Source organism: Abramis brama, assembly GCF_963993115.1.
Source record: "Abramis brama genome assembly, chromosome: 5".
Lineage (NCBI taxonomy): Eukaryota > Metazoa > Chordata > Actinopteri > Cypriniformes > Leuciscidae > Abramis > Abramis brama.
In genome coordinates, this window is record NC_139967.1 from 30,598,729 (window position 1) to 30,618,019 (window position 19,291).

The 19,291-nt window shown below is 36.9% G+C and overlaps 1 protein-coding gene across 1 annotated transcript in view; it reads left to right on the forward strand.

The window, feature by feature from the left end:
* Positions 1-381: 381 nt before the first annotated feature.
* adgrv1 (adhesion G protein-coupled receptor V1) overlaps positions 382-19,291 on the forward strand; it is a gene marked incomplete at its 5' end in the record, with an annotated part of 127,935 nt that continues 109,025 nt past the window's right edge. The window contains 15 exons of the mRNA XM_084113738.1: positions 382-567; positions 2,692-2,841; positions 6,590-6,685; positions 8,166-8,270; positions 8,378-8,491; positions 9,065-9,627; positions 11,710-11,980; positions 14,273-14,602; positions 15,318-15,494; positions 15,647-15,870; positions 16,804-16,930; positions 17,305-17,490; positions 17,613-17,793; positions 17,898-18,061; positions 18,144-18,267. Coding sequence (XP_083969864.1) covers positions 382-567; positions 2,692-2,841; positions 6,590-6,685; positions 8,166-8,270; positions 8,378-8,491; positions 9,065-9,627; positions 11,710-11,980; positions 14,273-14,602; positions 15,318-15,494; positions 15,647-15,870; positions 16,804-16,930; positions 17,305-17,490; positions 17,613-17,793; positions 17,898-18,061; positions 18,144-18,267 — 2,998 coding nt within the window. The remainder of the gene's footprint in view (positions 568-2,691; positions 2,842-6,589; positions 6,686-8,165; positions 8,271-8,377; positions 8,492-9,064; positions 9,628-11,709; positions 11,981-14,272; positions 14,603-15,317; positions 15,495-15,646; positions 15,871-16,803; positions 16,931-17,304; positions 17,491-17,612; positions 17,794-17,897; positions 18,062-18,143; positions 18,268-19,291) is intronic.

The following is a 19,291-nucleotide window of genomic DNA, read 5'->3' on the forward strand; positions in this document are numbered from 1 at the left end:
TGGCATAAAGAGTTCTTTAAAATTCAGGCAGGAACCCTAGGGTTCTATATAGAAGACCGTTAAACCTTTTTTTCTAAAGGTGATGTTAGCTAATGCTGCTAAAGTCATATATTTGTGCAGTTTTCTACTTGTAAATACACCCTTCAGGGTATATATTCTAGCTGCTATTATGGTGTATGTACACTTGCCTTGAAAGTGTGAAATCTGTGCAAGTACCATAACAGTAACGATTCATTTATGCACCACCCTGTCAGATCTACTGCGAGTGAAAGATGGACAGTATCAGAGGCTTGTAATTGTAAATTTAATTTATGCAGATTGAAATATTCTCCGTTCAGATGAATGGTCACTGAATTGTACATGTTCTTTCTCTCTTCAGGAATGCCAGCTGTTGTCGGTCTAGCTGGCCTGGTTCTGATGCTGCTCACCACAAGTGCCAGGTCTGAGTCGGCAGAGCTGAGGTTCCAGGGCCAGACTCAGTTTGTTGTGAACGAGAGCAGCAGGGCCATAGTGCGTCTGGTGGTGGAACGAGTTGGAGATCCAGTTAATGTCACAGCTCTGGTTCTGGTAAGTTTAGAAGAGCAATCTGCATGAGTGGTTAATCGTTGTTTCTAATGCGTGAATTCCCTGCTACTTGAAAACAAAGAAGATGGCTGCTGCTGCTGGCAAACAGCGGTCTTTCGAATCGCCTTTGGCCGCGACTCTGGAAAACTTGGAGTTAAGCTTTTCTTTGAGAAAAGAACAAAGAATGGCACTGAAGTCATTCTTAAAAAAGGAAGATGTGTTCAGAGTTTTGCCGACCGGATACGGCAACAGTTTAATCTATCAACTAGCTCCGCTGGTGGGAAAACGCTCTGGTTGGTTGTAGCGCTATCCTATTGTGTGCAGAGGGAATTTGAAAGACAACCGTTTATCCCACCCCTCGGACTCAGCTAACGAATTGGGCAACTCGTAAAATATGTACGATTTAGCAAAAATGTGTGTGAGGTTCGTACAAATTAGCCACCTCGTAAAATTTTTACCAATTGCCGTGAGATTGGGTTGGTCTGCCAGTTGGGTTTGTAGTCTATGTAGCAAACCTGGTTTTATCAAAATAAATGTACAATTTGATACAGTTAAACTGTATGCTGCTCAAAATGTTCCTATTTTGGTGCTATTTCAGGCTTTAAAATAATTGTGGTAACAGTTTATTTTACAGTGTCTTTGTTCCATATGTTACATGTACATATGTTACATGTTACATGAAAACACCGTTTTCAACTAAAAACATACAAATTGTATCATCTACACAACAACTGCGTTTTGGGTGCCTGAAAATGCTAACTTTTGAAAACGGGTTTCAAAACGGTCTCCGTGTAAACAACAAAAATGCAAATCTCTGAAGACGATGACGTCATGCACATGTTATTATGTATTCAGTTTATAGTGTTTTATCGCAGCAGCAGAATACAGCGTATTTAATCGTTTTCGCAGAACTGTGTGAAGGGGGATCGTTTTAACAATGGTGTCGTCTGTACGCGGAAAACTCAAAGTAAAAACTTCTCCGCATATGCATCAACAAGCATATTGTTGTCGTGTAAACGTACCCTTAAAGTCCATGAAAACGAAAACAAACCAGGCAGTCCATGACACTTACATTTTTAGAAAGAACCACCAGTAAATTATTATAGTTTCTTTGTGCCTTTTAAATAAATGTTACAATGTAAAAAACAAACAAATAATACAAAATAAAAATAAAGGAATAAATAAGTCATTGTATAATACAAGGGCAAATGCCAAAGCATAACAGGGTTGAACAGAAAATGTTCTGCCTTTTATCAGAAAATGCATAAAGCGTAAAAAAAAGTTTCGTTTTTATAAAAAAACATTATTTTGATTGAATTTTATTTTTTAATAGTATTTTAATATTTATTAGTTTGTTTATTTGTTAGTTTGTTTATATAAACATTGGCTGAAATTCCAAAGAAAACAAACATTTAAAAAAAAAAAAAACATTATTTAAAAAAAGTAACTAAATATATCACATAATGTCTCCTTTTAATTGTATCAGTAGTAAGTCATAAGGACACACACAACACTGATGGCACATAATAAGAGCATGATGAGTAAGAAATAGTTTTTTACTGTAGATTTGATTAAGGCTCCACAGAACCTTTGAGCTAACAGTGCTTCTAAACTGCCTGATGTTTTAATGCCTTAACAGCTGGTTGGGTCTCAACAGCAAAGCATCTGTCTGGTAAATCATATCATAGCACATATGGCCGTAATTAGCACAGAAACACAAATATTCCTACTGTCAAAGCAGGCAGTGCCTGTTTAGCACGCATAGTAAGTGGGCAAGTGTTGCCGGTTCATTGAATGGCTTCCATTAATTCACTGTAGAAGGAAGGATCTAAGAGCCCGTTTTGTAGCGGCTTGCAGTGGGTGGCATCAAAGCATGTGCTAGAGGTGGCAGTTGTCAACCAGATGGTGCAGGCTGAGTTTAAAAGAGGTCAGGGATTTCCCGTCACAAACTTTGAGGTGTTTTATAATGAACCGTTTTCTCCCAATGCAAGTCTTGATTTTTGTTCAGCAAGTTCCGAAATAAAACAAAAACAAAGAACATCTATGCTCTAAAAGAATTGTTCCCAAAACTAAAACAATTGATGACTGTTCTCCATGTTTTCCATTCATTATCTTGTGTTTGTCCAGCTTCAGGGAGAGGACACTGGTGACTTTGAGGCCACAACTGCTGCTGCTTTTCTCCTGTCCTCTGAAAGCAGTAAAACTATCTTCATCGCTGTGAGGGATGATGACATACCTGAGGCTGATGAGACCTTTGTGTTCAACCTCCGCCTGCAGGTAACGCTTGAACCAGGAAATACTGACTCTCTGCAGGTAGAGCCCAGTTGTAAAGATCTATGCATGTAATTAAGTGTCTTGCTTATAGGCACTATCGGCCAGCTTTTACTGGATTTGAACCTACACCCTTTCCAGACAGCAAAATAGTGTCGGCCCAGATCCGGGCCACATCTGGTGCATGTGGATTCCACGCGTACCAGATGTGGGCCGGATCTGGGCCGACACTATGTTGCTGTCTGGAAAGGGTGTAGGTTCAAATCCAGTAAAAGCTGGCCGATAGTGCCTATAAGCAAGACATTTACCCACGATTTCACAGACAAGGCTTAAGCCTAGTCTCAGACTAAAATGCATATTTGAGCTGTTTTAACTGAAAGCAACTTGCTCTGACAAAAAATATGTTAGTGCCATTGTTTTGTCTCAAGATGCACACCATGTTTTTTTTGTTTTGTTTGTTTCTTCTAAGGCACATTTATTAAAGTTATAAATGCCCTAATTGAACTAAGGCCTAATCCTGGCTTAATCTAAGATCTGTCTGTGAAACTGGGCCTTAATTTCAGGTTGTTCAAGGGGGTTTCGTTTTCTATTCAAATAAATAAATAAAATAAATCTTTATTGAATCTTTATATCTAAGCATCCATAAAACAAGATCGATTTACGCAGCAACACTGTGTAAGATAATAAGGCTTTTTAACCTCATTACCAAATTGTTAGGGTTTTTTGTTTTGTTTTTAATTATTTTGTTATGTGCTTGTAATTTTTATTATTTTAAATATTTTGTATTTAGATGTAATTTATTTTTTATTTCAGTTTTAAATATTCACATTTTGTTTAAATCTTCAGATTTTATTGCGGTTACATTTTTAGATGTAAGTTTTTCATATAATAATTATATTTATTTTATTTGAGCTGTATTTCACACACAATACAGAAATCTCTCCTCTCAGGGGGACATGAGGGAGGGAAGCACGGTCATTTGAAAATACAACCGGGTTTCCACTGATACAATGCTTAATGCTAATCAGTGAGGTATCCCTTTAACTGAAAAATTACTTTTTTAAAGGTGCTTCATGTGCAAGCATCGGCTAAGTAAGTGTTAAATTTTAACGCTTCCTCTGCCCATTTTACGAGTAATCCATCTCAATAGTGGGAATCCCAGAGTGGTTGAAATTCTTGCTTGAGTGGACAGCACTGAAAGCTTGTCAACTCTTCAACCACAGCTCAATGGCTCATAAGCCTTTGCATGGCCTTTGATGGGTTCCACTAACTTTTTATAAGGGTTAAGTAATGGCACTGCAGCAGCAACCCTATGTTAGAAGTCACCTTCAAGCGAAATAACCAACTGTGACAGCCACAACTGTCAGTGCCGTAAGATTAAAGAGATGTTATGCAAAGCTAATCACTATAAGAAAAGCACAAGCCTGGAAATAAGCTTCCTATAACACGCAAAGGAGGAGAATCTCCTAGGAGTTTAATTTATGCACCACTAGTGGCAGCAAATGGAACTGCAGAAATAACACCTGTTTCCAAAAGGTTTTCCTCAGGTTGTATGCTATTAGTTGATCCAAAAGATGACATTGGGACCCTGGGTCTCATTTACTAATGATTGTGTGCATTTATATGCGCAGGAGAACTTCTCACAAAAAAAAAAATCTGCCTAATTCACAACACATGCGCACACACATGAATTTGTTCTTAACCTCGTTCTAATGTTAATGAGTGACCACATGCCCAAGGCTAGCAATGTGCATAAAACACGGCCAAAACTATCATATAAGGGCTTTCCACACAACCTTCCTTTACAGTCTTTAGTCACTCTCAGCTCTCTAAAGACGATCCTTGAGAAATGTCATGTGTGTCAAATGTTATTAACTTTTGTGAGACTTCCTATTCATGATAAATAACTAGAAGAATAGAAAAGTGCAGTAAACCGTTAAACTATTTGTGCTACAAACCAGTGTGTTTATTGTTACTATAATAAATTAAAATTATATAATGACAAATACCAATTTGCAATGTCAAGCAGCATAACGGATTGTTTTTGTACAGCTAATATAACTGGAAGCGTCTGACACTGGAAGCCTCACACATTCAACTTGTTCAGCAAATGGCTAACCTCTCACTAGCCAGCGCATACTTATATCTGATATCTTATATCTTATTCATGAAAAGCTTTGTATGCAGATTTCATGCATACATTTGTGTACGCCAGTGAATGAAGACACACTGTTTAGAAATTTGAGGAAAAATCAACAAATGGCTTACTTTTACTCATCTCATTAAACATTAAACTGAGATGGAGGTATTTTAACATGAAAAATTACATTCATCACCTTAATGTGTTGTCTAAGGATGTGTTTCTCATAGCAGTGCCTCTCTGTACTGTGGTGTCCCAGTCTGTTGACAGTGAGTGATTAATGACAACAGGTCATGGCTCCACTGTCTACTTGTCCGCTGTTTAACAAATGAACCTTAGGCTGGCAGAATGGGGCAACTTAAGGGTAACAAAAGACCACTGGCATGAAATGAAACCCAAGCTGAAGGCACTAAAAGGAAACCGAGACAGTCCTTAAGAGAAATTTACATAAAACACATGCTAATTATTGACAGACAAAAAAAAAAAAACATAATGGGGAAAAGAAAAACTGTTGTTTTATTATTTATTTTCTGTGCTCCATTATCTCACTTATCATTTTTTTTATTAAAATGTTTGTAAGCAAGTCTTAACAAATGTCTGCTACGGATGTATCTCTATAAAAGTATTCGTACACTGCAGCAGAAGGAGGAGGGAGAGCATTTATGCGTTTTGGTACCGAGCTGGATCTTAGTCACGGGCAGCAGGGAATTGTCTGAGCTTGTGTATTTCATGACTGCGCTGCCACTGCAACCAGAGCTCTGTTGCTGAAAGAAATCTCTGTTATAGCTGGGAAAAGCTCATTTTAATGGGGTTCTCAAAAAAGGGTCTGTATGGGGTTTGTGTTCTTATGTGGTAATGCTTTTTTTGTACTCTGCATCATAGACACTCATACACACTTACAAATATACATACAATATGTTTAATCTGAAATTAAAAATTTCTGCATTTACAGCTACAGAAACTTTTTTTTTATGGATTTCTGGATAAATTGGTTATAGCACGTAAATCACGACTTCAAACCACGACTCACGACTTTGTAGCGTTCCAGGCCAGTCACGCCAAACTACCTGAGCGCAAGGAATTGTACGTTACATTTTTTTTTTTTTTTCATAAGCATGATCAATGCTGTCAAGTTCAGGTTTACGTCCTATTTGTTTTGAAAAATAAATAAAATAAAATGAAATGAAATGAAATGAAATGAAATGAAATGAAATGAAATGAAATGAAATAAAATACAATTATGGATCCAAGTGCAATATGTTCCTTGGAACAACATCTGTGTTGATCCTGAAACAACATTCCAATCAACCAATCAGATTTGAGGGACAAGTTTGCAGTTTATGTCAAGTTTAGGCTTCTACATTTAGGTGCTTCTACATCAGTGTTATTCACCTATCATCTCCCTCTGATTTTAGGGATAACTAGTAGTTAGGATTAGGGGTATAGGGATATGGTTAGGACTACATTTTCAGACAGGAATATTGTTCCAGGATCAACAAAATATGTTGAACAAGGAACATGTCTTTCTTGGCAAAATCACGGTGACCACACACACACACACACACACATTTTTTTTATTTTTTTATCTCTCATTTCAATTATTTACTTTTTCAGAGCTCATCAAATGGCGTCACGGTGGGAACTCCAAATACTGCCACCATCACCATCCTGTCTAATGATAATGCCTTCGGAATAATTTCCTTCAACTCAGTAAGTTTATTTTTATTTCCTCAATGATTAGCAGGAAGAAGTTGTTCAGAGCATGCTGGGTTGGGGTGACTGTAAGCATGAACTTGTTTTACTTTTTTTCTGTGGTGTGTGTGTGTTGAAGATGATCCATCGATGGGGTTGTATATTTGTAAGGGTTGTATTCGATGGATGAGAAAGTGAGAGTGAGAGTGAGGGAGTGGTGTGGGTCAGATGCCTGAGAGGAAAGGTTGCCAAGTTGCTTTTTTCCATTACAAAAATAACAATAATAATTAGGGGTGTAACAATACCCTCATGTCACATTCGATACATCATGATACTGAACTCACGATAGGATATTATTGCAATACTCCAAGACATAATAAAAGGTTAACAAAAAATGTACTGTTGATTAAAATGCAAAATTTGATATTACATTGTAGGTGTAACTGAATAGGCTTGGACTTGGTGCTTGTAACCCAAGGACAATGGTGACACCAGAATAAAAATATTCATGATTCTGAAGCTGAAAATACAGAATTATTTTAGACTAATATGCTTGCGCTCTGTCACTCACTAGATATATTTAAAATAATGTAGGCCACTTTTTACTGGTAACGTAAGACATTTGGCATTATCAGGACCAACAGATATTCCCCCATTGCATTATTCTACATTATATTCAACATTATTACTGACACTAAAACTCTGAAAACTTTTCTCACACAGAAATTTTTATTTTGGGTGAACTATCCACGATACATATTGTCACCATCCACGATACATATTGTTGCACTTTTGTATTGCGATATATTGTGACACGATTATTGTTACTCCCCTAATAATAATGTGATATTCAGAAGAGAGGAGAATAATTGTGAATGTCAGCAAAACTATGCAACTATAAGCCACATAACAATGTGACAATATGACGAATGTATTGCGTTGGGATTACATTCATAACACATACATTCATACTATGTATAGAACATATGGTTGCACTTAATTTTACAGTATGTGCACTTACATATACTTACAGTGTACTTACCTAAGAAAGTACTGGTTAATATAAGGTAACCACATGGGTTAAGGTTAGGTTAGGGATAGGTTCAGGATTAGTACCTAGTTATTACCCAGTTATTGTAATTACTATAATAAGTACATTGTATGTACATGGGGAACAGGACTGTAAAATAAAGTGCTACCGAACATACATTTTTAACACTTGCAAAGTAAGTACTTATTCAAAAGAAGTACCTACTCAGAGAGTATATCATGTCGGACACTGCCTAGTTATCCTGAAGAATTAGATTAGCTAGTTCAGATGTGTTTAATTAGAGTTTTAGCTAAACTCTGCAGGACTTTGGCCCTCCAGGAGCTGAATTGGACACCTGTGTCACAGGACCTCGTCTCTTAATCTGTTAATGCAGTTCCTGATATCCCTAATTTCTAATTGTGTCAGTACATGCATGAAACAGTGATATTATGTTTGCTTTCTGTTTAGACCTCCCTCATTACTGTGGAGGAGCCAAGAGGTAGAAGCCAATATGTTCCTCTCACTCTTCTCCGAGAGAAAGGAACCTATGGGACTGTGACCGTCAACTTTGAGGTGAGCATTGCCAGAACGTTTTTGACTTTGCTAATGAAAAAAAGAAGAAGAAAATATGTTGTTGATTATATTGCATATTCTATCTATATTTCTTTATGAATTCACAGATTTTTGGAGGTCCAAACCCTGCCAATGAAGATCTCAGTCCAGACATGGGGAACATTACTATTCCTCCTGGTCGTGCTGTTGTGGTTTTCAGCATCATGATACAAGATGACAAGGTACTGTTTTTTTTTTTAGTAAACATTAAATAAATCACATGAATAATGACAGGTTAAAGTTAATGTGAAACCCGTTCATAACTTTTTGTTATCTCCATAAGGCACTTTTCTGAGAGAAAGTGTCTTTTTAATGAGAAAAACATGCAGGTCGAGACTTGATTTAATCCCTTCACAATTGATTGGATTGTGAGAAGTGGGTTATATTTACAGACTGTTGGGGAAGAGAGGCTAAAAAAATAAGAGGACCATGAATGTGTATTTTGACTATATTTAATATATTTCTAAATTTGTGTGTATGCTATAAAATGACTCTTAAAAATATGCTCTCAATAAGATAGTTAAAAATCTAGTTCAAATAATCAAGGCACACTGATTTTTTGTAAAATAGCATAAATAAATTTTTTTTGTGTTTGTTTGTTGTAATGAATCATTCATAAAAAAATCCTGGAACATGCACTAAACACAAAATTTTGGTTCCGTTCTGACCTTAATGAAACGTCACATCAACAGTTAGATGTTCTGCATTAGTCTTAATCCTAATATGTGTTGTTTTTGATCTCACATCTCCTTTAGCTTCCAGAAGATGATGAAACCTTCACAGTGCGTTTGACAGAAGCAGCTGGCGGAGCTTTACTCAATCCTAACAGAAGCAGTGTGCAGATCAAGATCTCCCGTAATGATGCTCCCGTCCGCTTCTCCAAGCCCACACTGGTTGTGCCGGAGAACATCGGTGTCATTTCTCTTACCGTTACTCGTGGTAGAACTGAGGATGGTCTTCTGATCGGTTCTGATGACAGGACAGTGTCTGTGGCCTATGCAGTCGTTACGGGCAATGGAGCGGCCAGTGCTACACTGCTGACGGACTTTGTGGATCTACAGGCTGAGAGGATGGTTGTTTTCCCTCCAGGGATCCATGAAACAGAACTCCGCTTCAGCATCAGAGATGACAACATTCCAGAGATTGCAGAGTCTTTCCAGGTGGTTCTTCTGGAAGAGACCCTATTGGGTGACGCGGTGCTGATGACGCCAAGTATGGCACTCGTGACCATCGAGCCCAATGATAAGCCTTATGGAGTTCTGTCAATCAGTCCTTCCCCCATACAACCACACATTATCAATGAAGACCTGACCCCGATGTAAGTAGGATATTGTTAACAGTTTAAAGATACTTGTATTAATGTGTTCAATGTGCATGAGAATTATTGCATTATTTGATTAAAAGAGCCATATTGTCTTGGTTATTAACAGAGTGTCCTAACCAGGTGTAATGTAACAGGGAATAAGAAAGCCTATCTCTTATATTACACCAAATACACATGGCAGGTTGTCAAACCGTTTCACTGTTTCTGAGAAAAGGTGGAACATGTAAAATCCAATGTCTTCATTCCTATTGGTAGTTGCGGAAACACTTTAGTTCAAGGTACGATTCTCACAATTAACTAGCTGCTTATTAGCATGCATATTACTATAAAATTGGCTGTTTATTAGTACTTATAAAGCACATACTAATGCCTTATTCTGCATGACCATATTCTATATTCCTTAATCCTACCCAATACCTAAACTTAACAACTACCTTACTAACTATTATTAAGCAGTAATTAGGTGTTTATTGAAGCAAAAGTCATAGTTAAAAGTTAGTTAATAGTGAGAATTGGGCCCTGAACTAAAGTGTGACCATAGTTGCTACTCATTTCAATTCAATGTATTTGTATAGCAGTTTTTACACTTCAAATTGTTCCAAAGCAGTTTAACAGTCAATAGAAAATAAAGCTAACAAAATTTCACACAAATTTCAAAACAAAAGCTAAATATAATTTGCTATACAACATACCCGTTTTAACAATTCAACTGTTTAAAAATCTTTAAATATTAAATAATAAATATAATATATGCATTTATACACCAGCATTCCAAAGTTTGGTTCGGTAAGATATAAAAAAAAACTCTTATGCTCACCATGGCTGCATGTATTTGATTAGAAATACAGTAAAACAGTAATATTTTGAAATATTATTTTATTATATAATATTAGGCTATATTAAAATTATATAATTTAACAACAATATAATTTGTTTCTGTGATGTCAAAGCTGAATTTTCAGCAGCCATTACTCCAGTCTTCAGTGTCACAGAAATAATTCTAGTATATTGATTTGGTGCTGAAGAAACATTTATTATTATATCAATGAAACAGTTGTGCTGCTTAAAGGGATAATTTACCCAAAAATGAAAATTCTGTCATTAATTACTCACCCTCATGTCGTTCAAACCCATAAGACTTCCGTTCATCTTCTGAACACAAATGAAGATATTTTTTATGAAATCTGAGAGCTTTCTGTCCCTCCATGGGCAGCTACACAACTGCGACTCTTCAAAAAGTTCATAAAGATTTAAAAACTAATCCATATGAATTGAGAGGTTTAGTCCAAAATTTTCTGAAGAGACACGGTCGCTTTATATGCTGAACAAATTGGATTTAGGCTTTTATTCACATATAAACATTCATCAGCACACACATCAGATCTGGTAAACGGAAGTGCAAGAACCAATGAGGTTCATTCTCGTGTGTTATGCGGCACGTTTGAGCTTCCGCAAAATGTTTGTTCTCTCGCATCAAGCAGGTTCATTTGAGCTTCTGTTTATGTTCGCTGATCAGTGTTTATATGTGAATAAAAGCCTAAATTCAATCTGTTTATTATATAAAGCGATCAAGTCTCTTCAGAAAAAATGGACTAAACCGCTCAAATTATATGGATTAGTTTTACGTTCTCTTTATTAACTTTTTGAAGCATCAAAGTGTCAGTTGTGTAGCTGTCTATAGGGACAGAAATCTCTCAGATTTCATCAAAAGTATCTTCATTTGTGTTCCAAAGATGAACGTAAGTCTTATGGGTTTGGAACGACATGAGGGGGAGTAATTAATGACAGAATTTTCATTTTTGGGTGAACTAACCCTTTAATATTTATGTGGAAACCATGATACTTTTTTTCAGGATTGTTTGATGAATAGAAAGTTAAAAAAAAAAAGAATTATTTGAAAGAGAAAGCTTTTGTAACATTATGAATGTCACTTCTGATCAATTTAATAAAAATATTGTATTTACTGACCCAAAACTTTTTAACAGTAGTGTGTGTAAAATATAATATGATGTATAATATCATAAATTATATTTCATTAATTATAAATCATATACTGATAAAGTTTGTCTGTCTCAGATACGAAGGCATCATCATTGTGCGGAACGGAGGAACTCATGGAGCTGTTTCAGTTCAATGGAATATTACTAGAAACTCGATGGATAGGACTCCAGTCTCTGCCGACCTTAACCCTTCATCAGGTACCCTGAGGTTTGCTGAGGGCCAGATGAATGCCGTACTGCCTTTAAACATCACTCAAGACAACCTTCCTGAAGAAGCAGAGGCCTTCCTCCTCAGACTGATCCCAGGATCTGTACAAGGAGGGGCTGAAGTGGATGAGCCTATGGAAGTGAGTGCTCGGCATGTGTTTGGTTTTTAACTAATGCATTTAGAGAATGTGTTTGGATTGCAGATCAGAGATCGGTGGTTGCTCAATTCTGAGGTGGATTTAGTTTTGAAAGATTCGCGAGTTGACGTTGATGACAACTTGAAGCACTCTTTTTAATTTTTTGGAAGGAAAATATTATTATTCATAGTGTGCCCGGGCACTGGTTGTCCTACATGTTGAAATGTCACCCGCTTTGATATTCTAGATGTTTATGCTTAATTTCAGACAGCCATGGTAGCAGATCCCTCTTGGACCTCACTGGGAGGTTTGTGGTGAGACATCCAGGGAGGTTGTTGTCTTACTCTGGCTTAGAACCACTTGTCAAAGAGGAAGTTCCCGGATCAGAGCTGGTTCTTAGTTACCATCTGGGCAGCACTAAGTCCGTTTAAGCGGATGTGGCGTAAAACGAGACACATGTGTCTCTCTGGCACAGCAGCATCACAGACTACTTGTTACACTGTGTCACTTGGGTGTTCCCTTCATGTGGTCCCAGCACAAAATAGCCCACAGCATAGCCTGTGGGTGTCTGTGTGTTCTCTTTATAATGTGTCTGTTGCAAGTTTGATTATGTGTGAAAGAAGTGAATATATCCAACCCGTGTTTATGTATAAACACATCAGTTACCCATAAGTGTAAGCAGAAGTTTGATAGCTGAATTGGCTTTGGAGGATGTGAAAACTAAGTGTGAGAAGCCTATTTATGTCAACTGTCCTTAAATTCACTGACAAAATCCCCAAATTGCAGTACTACAAATATTTAGAGAGGTCTTGTGCCTTGGTCTGATGAGGCTAGGGTAAATGACAGAGTAATAAACTAGCTCATGAATGCTATTTTTACGCTCTCGTGAGGTCTAATGAAAGAGAAGGGCTTTCTAAGATTAGTTCACTGTGAGTTTTACACAGATAGTCTGATGTTACATTTACTGTAATGAATGGTGACATTGTTTTTTTGCTATATTTTCTATATAGGGAGGAATATATCAGGTTATGTTAGAGTTTATCGCAAGAAGAAACTGAACTTTAAAGGGATACTCCACTTTAAAATGAAAATTCTGTCATCATATTCTCACCCTCATGTTGTTTCAAACCTGTATGAATTTCTTTCTTCTGCTGAACAGAAAGGAAGATATTTAGAAGAATATCAATAACCAGACAGTTTCTGGTCTCATTGACTTCCATAGTATATTTTTTTCCTACTATGGAAGTCAATGAGACCAGAAACTGTCTGGTTACTGACATTCTTCTAAATATCTTCCTTTCTGTCCAGCAGAAGAAAGAAATTCATACAGGTTTGAAACAACATGAGGGTGAGAATATGATGACAGAATTTTAATTTTAAAGTGGAGTATCCCTTTAAAGCAGTGTTTCACTTGCAATCTATTAAATCCATCTGTGACACTGTGAATTACTACAGATAATATTGAGTCTTCCCTCAATTATGATTGAAGATAAAATATTTTAATCCAGACACGCTGTGACATGAGATAAAAAGGCATATTTACCATGCTATTACCATTAGAATTTTTGTTGTAACTAGCCATCATGGCATACACAATGAGTGACAGAGGATTCTATTTTTAGTGTTTAATTTTTTTTACTTTTTTTATTTGAGTTGAATATAATTTTTTTTGCGTTACTTGAAACCGACAATGGATAATTGATTCAAATTATCCTGCAAATCCCCTGTCAACATGTCTGGTGAGGACAGAAAAATTGCCTGTTGCTGGAATCTTATCAAATCGTGTCTGGTTAGGACACGGTGTTATGTGGTTCTTTTTTGAGTATTAAAGTTGTCCAAATCCTCTTTTTTGGCATTAGGACTGCTTTTTTAGGATGAACTTCTGGTTGTCCATTACCAATGGAATTCCTGTAGGGTATTTTTGTTTTTAGTTTAGTTTAGTTTAGTTTAGTTTAGTTTAGTTTAGTTTAGTTTAGTTTAGTTTAGTTTAGTTTAGTTTAGTTTTTTTCATACAATATAAATAATGGTCATGAAAACTTTTTGAAAACCCTCATTCTTTAAAATACGCCTTTTGTTTCCCACAGTTTTTTTGAAACAATGTGCATTTTAAAGTTTATTCTGGAGTAATGTTTTGACCCATAGACTAAGTGCATTACTGTGTATTTGCTTGTTGGAACAAAATAACGGATGAGTGATTGAAATGATTGTCTATAGTAATTGTCTGTAACTAAGCTTAACTATGGAAGACAGAACATTCCTGTAAGGAAACTGAATTATATTGTTCTTCCTTCACAGATGGTGTTCTTCATTCAAGATAGTGACAATGTCTATGGTCAATTTGGCTTTCATCTAAGAAAGAATCAAAGTATTCAGAGTCAGCCAGAGGGACGCTTCCTGTCACTTAGCTTCCTCCGAGAAGGGGGGACCATGGGAGAGGTACGACTTACCCTAACTGCCCTCTACATACCTGCCAGACCACTGGACCCCTCACGACCCAGGGATGGGGTGCTGAATGGTACCAGTGTCAACAGTGTGCTGTTCAGTTCTGGTCAGTCACAAGCTGAACTCATCTTGCCCATTCGAATTGATGCCTTTCTGCAGAATGGGGCTCATTTCCTCATTCAGGTAGGATATGTCATTCAAAGACCTTCTGACAATGTCAAGAAATACATATATTGATAAAATATATAGCTTGAATGCACTGTGATTAAAAGCATCTGTATAAATATAAATGACTTTAATTATGAGGCTGTTTATTTATTTATTTTAAAGTTGTAGTTTCTCTGTGAAGCTTCTTCATAGAGTTTCTAATCAATTTAAGCCTATTCATCAATTCATCCTGAAAAAAAATATCACGGTTTAAACCACAGGATAATATTGCATTTATATTTTTAAATTGTAATACTATGTCACAAAATGACTGTTTTTACTGTTTTTTTTTTTTTTTTTACCAAATAAAAGCAGCATTGGTGCGCATAAGAGACTTCTTTCAAAAAACTTTACAAAATCTTACAGACACAAAACTTAGGCTTCTGGCTGGTTGCCATGGGATTTGTGTTGTCTTGTTGATTAAGCAATGCAGAGAAGCAATACAAGAGCCATTGAAAGATGCTATGACAGCAAAAATACTCTCATAGCATCTCAGAAGAGGATGACCAAGCATTTGAAGTGCTTGTTTGACAGGCAGAGTTTTCATAGGACAATCCAACATGATAATTAAACATTTCCAATTGGCATTTGTTGCAAAAATTAATTTCCTTTTTACTGATATTGTTTACACTGATTTGTTGCAAACAGGTGTATTAACAGGTAATTGTTTTTTTTTTTTGTCTCTCCTTAGTTGGACAGTGTGCAGTTGGAGAACATCACCCCACCGATCCCATCTGTGAGTCCTCGTTTTGGAGGAGCTTTAAACATATCCCTGATCATCACACCTGATATTGCTAATGGAGAGATTGGCTTCACCAGTAATCAGACAGTGGTGGCGCTGGAACCAGAAGATTCAAACAGCAGCTTGGTACACAAGACCCTCATGGACAATTTTTTTTTTTTTAATCCTGTTTTAATGCAGATTTAAAATCCCATATTGTTGATGTGGTCTCAGACTTTTGGACCCTACTGTATACTTGGATAGAGAAAAAATGGAAAAATTATTCTCTCTGCCTTTAGATAACTCTTCAGCTGAGGCGAGATGGGACTGATGGTCAGGCAGAGGTCTTCTGGAGGCTGCGGCCCACTGGCGAGAACAAAGATGATGTCACTGAGGGTGACATTTCACCTTTCACTGGATCAGTCAAGTTCTTCTCAGGACAAAGTGAAGCAGCAATTAACATCACTGTAATGGCTGACAACATCCCAGAGATCAATGAGACCGTCATTCTTACACTAGACAGGTCTGTTTTACTTGTTATAATAATATTCAGACATTTTAAGGCATGATTTAAGTCTCCAAATGCTTATTGGATACACACATACAGTGTGCAGTTTTGATTTAATCAAAGTGTTTGTTTATCTTGTAATCATTGTGCCGGGAATATCTTTGTCCTCCCCCACTTTTCCTTCGTAGGGTAGAAACAGCTCGCTTTGTAGTGTACTTTGGGTAAGTGCGTACTAGAGAGACTGTGCCTTTTTGTGTGGTGTGAATCAACTCTTTATGTGGAAAAGTATCCACTCTGAACTTTCAGGGGCTTTGTCTTAATGTTTCGATGGGGGATGTCTCTTTTATTTGGGTGTGTGAAATGAATAGCAAGAGTGTGTTTGTATATTTTGGGGGTTACTGCACTTGGATGCAGGCAAATGCTGCTTGTACTCATTTAACACCTCATTTACCAAATTCCTTTATTCTATTCTGTAAAAACATCATTGTTTGTATGCATGCAGCAGATCCTCTGAATGTGTTTGTTTGGAACACTTCTCCTGCAAGCTCTTTGTCAGCCATTTTACTAATTATCTGGAGCCTTCAGTGCTCAGGCCAAGCCAAGCTCAGTTTATGCACAAGACACCCGCTGAGGAGGGAGGATAGTGGGTTGCTTTAAAACATGACTTGTCAAATCAGCTTAACCAAGAAGCCTTTGGTCTAGCATATTTAATACGCTTTCAAATTCCAGCGTGAACAAACTCATAAACACACTAAATATAAATCTGGCAAATGGTTTGTTACAGTATGGTATATTATAATGGATGTTCATCAATCATGTTCTGTTTTAAGCAGTATGGGCATATTTATAAGACACATAAAATGCATAATATATTACAGTACAGTATTTTTCAGCTTTCTAATAATATTACATTACAGTGTCACTCATTATCACCATGTTGTTGTACAGGACAAATGTGGACAACCAGATCCTGAAACCAGGTTTCACGAGCCGAGAAATTGTCATTCTGGAGAACGATGACCCTGGAGGAATATTTGAGTTTTCACCAGTCTCTAAAGGACCTTGGTTGATCAATGTAAGGCATTGATTGATTGATTGATTGATCGATTGATTGACCTAACTCACCCACTCACTCACTCAACCACCCATGCACTCACTCATTCGCTTACTTACTCACCCATTTATTCATTCACTCTCTCACTCACTCACTCACTCTCCCCCTCCCCCTCCCCCTCCCCCACTCACTCACCCATCCTCTCACTCACCCAACCACTCACCCTACCTCCTTCCCTCCCCCCACTCACTCAACCACCCATGCACTCACTCACTCATTCACTCTCCCCTTCACTCACTCACTCACTGAATCACTCACTCACCCATTAATTCATTCATTCATTCACTCAACCACCCATGCACTCACTCAGTCACTCTGATTTGTTGGCTGTGCAGGAGGGGGAGACTGTTGAACTGAGGGTGAGCAGAGAGCAGGGCCAGCTACTCAATCAACTCATAAGATATACAGTGATTCCTTCTGGAAATGCTCAGTTTTATGGTGCCACAGGGATCCTAGAGTTCCAGCCAGGGGAGAGAGAAGTAATGGTGGCCTTAGTAGCCAAGCCTGATGGGATACCAGAGGTAAGTCCTCAGGACTAATGATTAGTGGTGACTAAGGGTTGTCATATACCCTGTAATGAACTGACTTTGTGAATTTTAAGTAAGCCTGACTTATAAAAGTTTGTCTGATGTTTTGTCTTCAGCTAGATGAGACATTCTCAGTGGTCCTTAGTAGCCACAGCACGCCAGCTAGTCGCCTTGGTAACCGAAGGCAGGTCAACATTACCGTGCGTAAGAGTGATGACCCATATGGGGTCATTGAGTTCATTCAATCTGGTCTAGACTTCACCATCAATGAGAGTAAAGCCATGGATGTTCAGTCAGGTACAGAGATCTTTAAGCTACAGCTTTGGGTCACTTTACTTTCTTATCTTTTAGTTTCAGTTGTTTTTCAGTTTAAAATAACATCACATTATGATCTCTGATAGCATCCTATCCCATTGGGAGAAGCAGGGGTAGGTTTGGGAACGTGTCAGTCTTCTGGGTTCTTGAGCCGACCCATTCAGGAGACATCAACCCTGTGCAGGGTGAGATCATCTTTGCTGAAGGGGAGTACCTGAAGAACCTGACCCTATTTTCTGTGCCAGATGAGGTAAGCTTTAGCAATTGTAGATAATTCTGTTTAATGAAGACAAACATATCTATATTACAAACTGATCTTTTGTTTGATGCAGATCCCAGAGAAAATTGAAAATTTCACCATCACCCTTCTGAATACATTTGGTGGAGCAAGACTAGGAAACAATCTCAGTGCAAGGTTAAGCATTCGTGAGAATGATGATCCAATATATTTTGCCGGTATGTTTGTAATATTACAATGAAAATATTCATTTGAAGATAAAAAGGTTACAAATGAGCCCCCTGCATAGAATTCCTGCTGGTTTATGCTGTACTTTTCAGCAGGGGAAACAGCAAGCTAAAGTTTAAAATAAGTTAAAAAAAATCCCATTGTGACATGTAAATTCATATTGTGGGAAATAAAACAACTATTGTGAGAAGTTTATATACAGTATATAAACAAATGAATACGTTATTATTATTATTTTTTAGAAAATAAAAAAATATTTTTTAGAAAGGATTCATTAAATTGACCAAAATTGACAGTGAATACTTTTATATTGTCACAAATTCAAATATTAGTTTCAATATTTATTTTTTTATTTATTTATTTTTTACTTTCTATTCAGCAAAGAATTATGAAACAAGTAATAAAAACTCGGTGAGTGTTTTAGCGCAATTTTCTCACCTCATGGGATCACAACACTAAGAGATAGTAAATCTTTTCCTGGATTTTTTTTGTGCGTTCCCGAGATTAGACCTTCCTTAACATAATGCCGAAAACCCGAAGTCTCTAGGTGGTCTGGTTGAGGAGTAGATAGAAGTGCAAGATTGGTGCGCACAGACGCACAGAACAGAAATCATGAGTTAACAAGCGCAATTTCGGGGGAAAATTGCACTAAAAATGAAATTTGTTTTTTACAAATAAATAATAAATAGCACAACAGGTTTTCAACATTTATAATAATAATAATAATAATAAATGTTTGTTGAGCACCAAATCAGCAAATTATGATTTCTAAAGGATCATGTGATACAGAAGACTATGACTGTGAGAAGAAAATGACTGCCGTAATTTTTCAGGAACAAATTAGATTTTAAAATACATTAAAAAAGGTGATTTATCCAACAGTTAAATTATAATAATATTTCACAATATTACTGTTTGTACTGAATTTTGATCAAATACATCCATATTTGTTGAGCATAAGAAACTTCTTTCAAAAAAAAAAAAAAATTGATGAACTAATCTTAAACTTTTAAA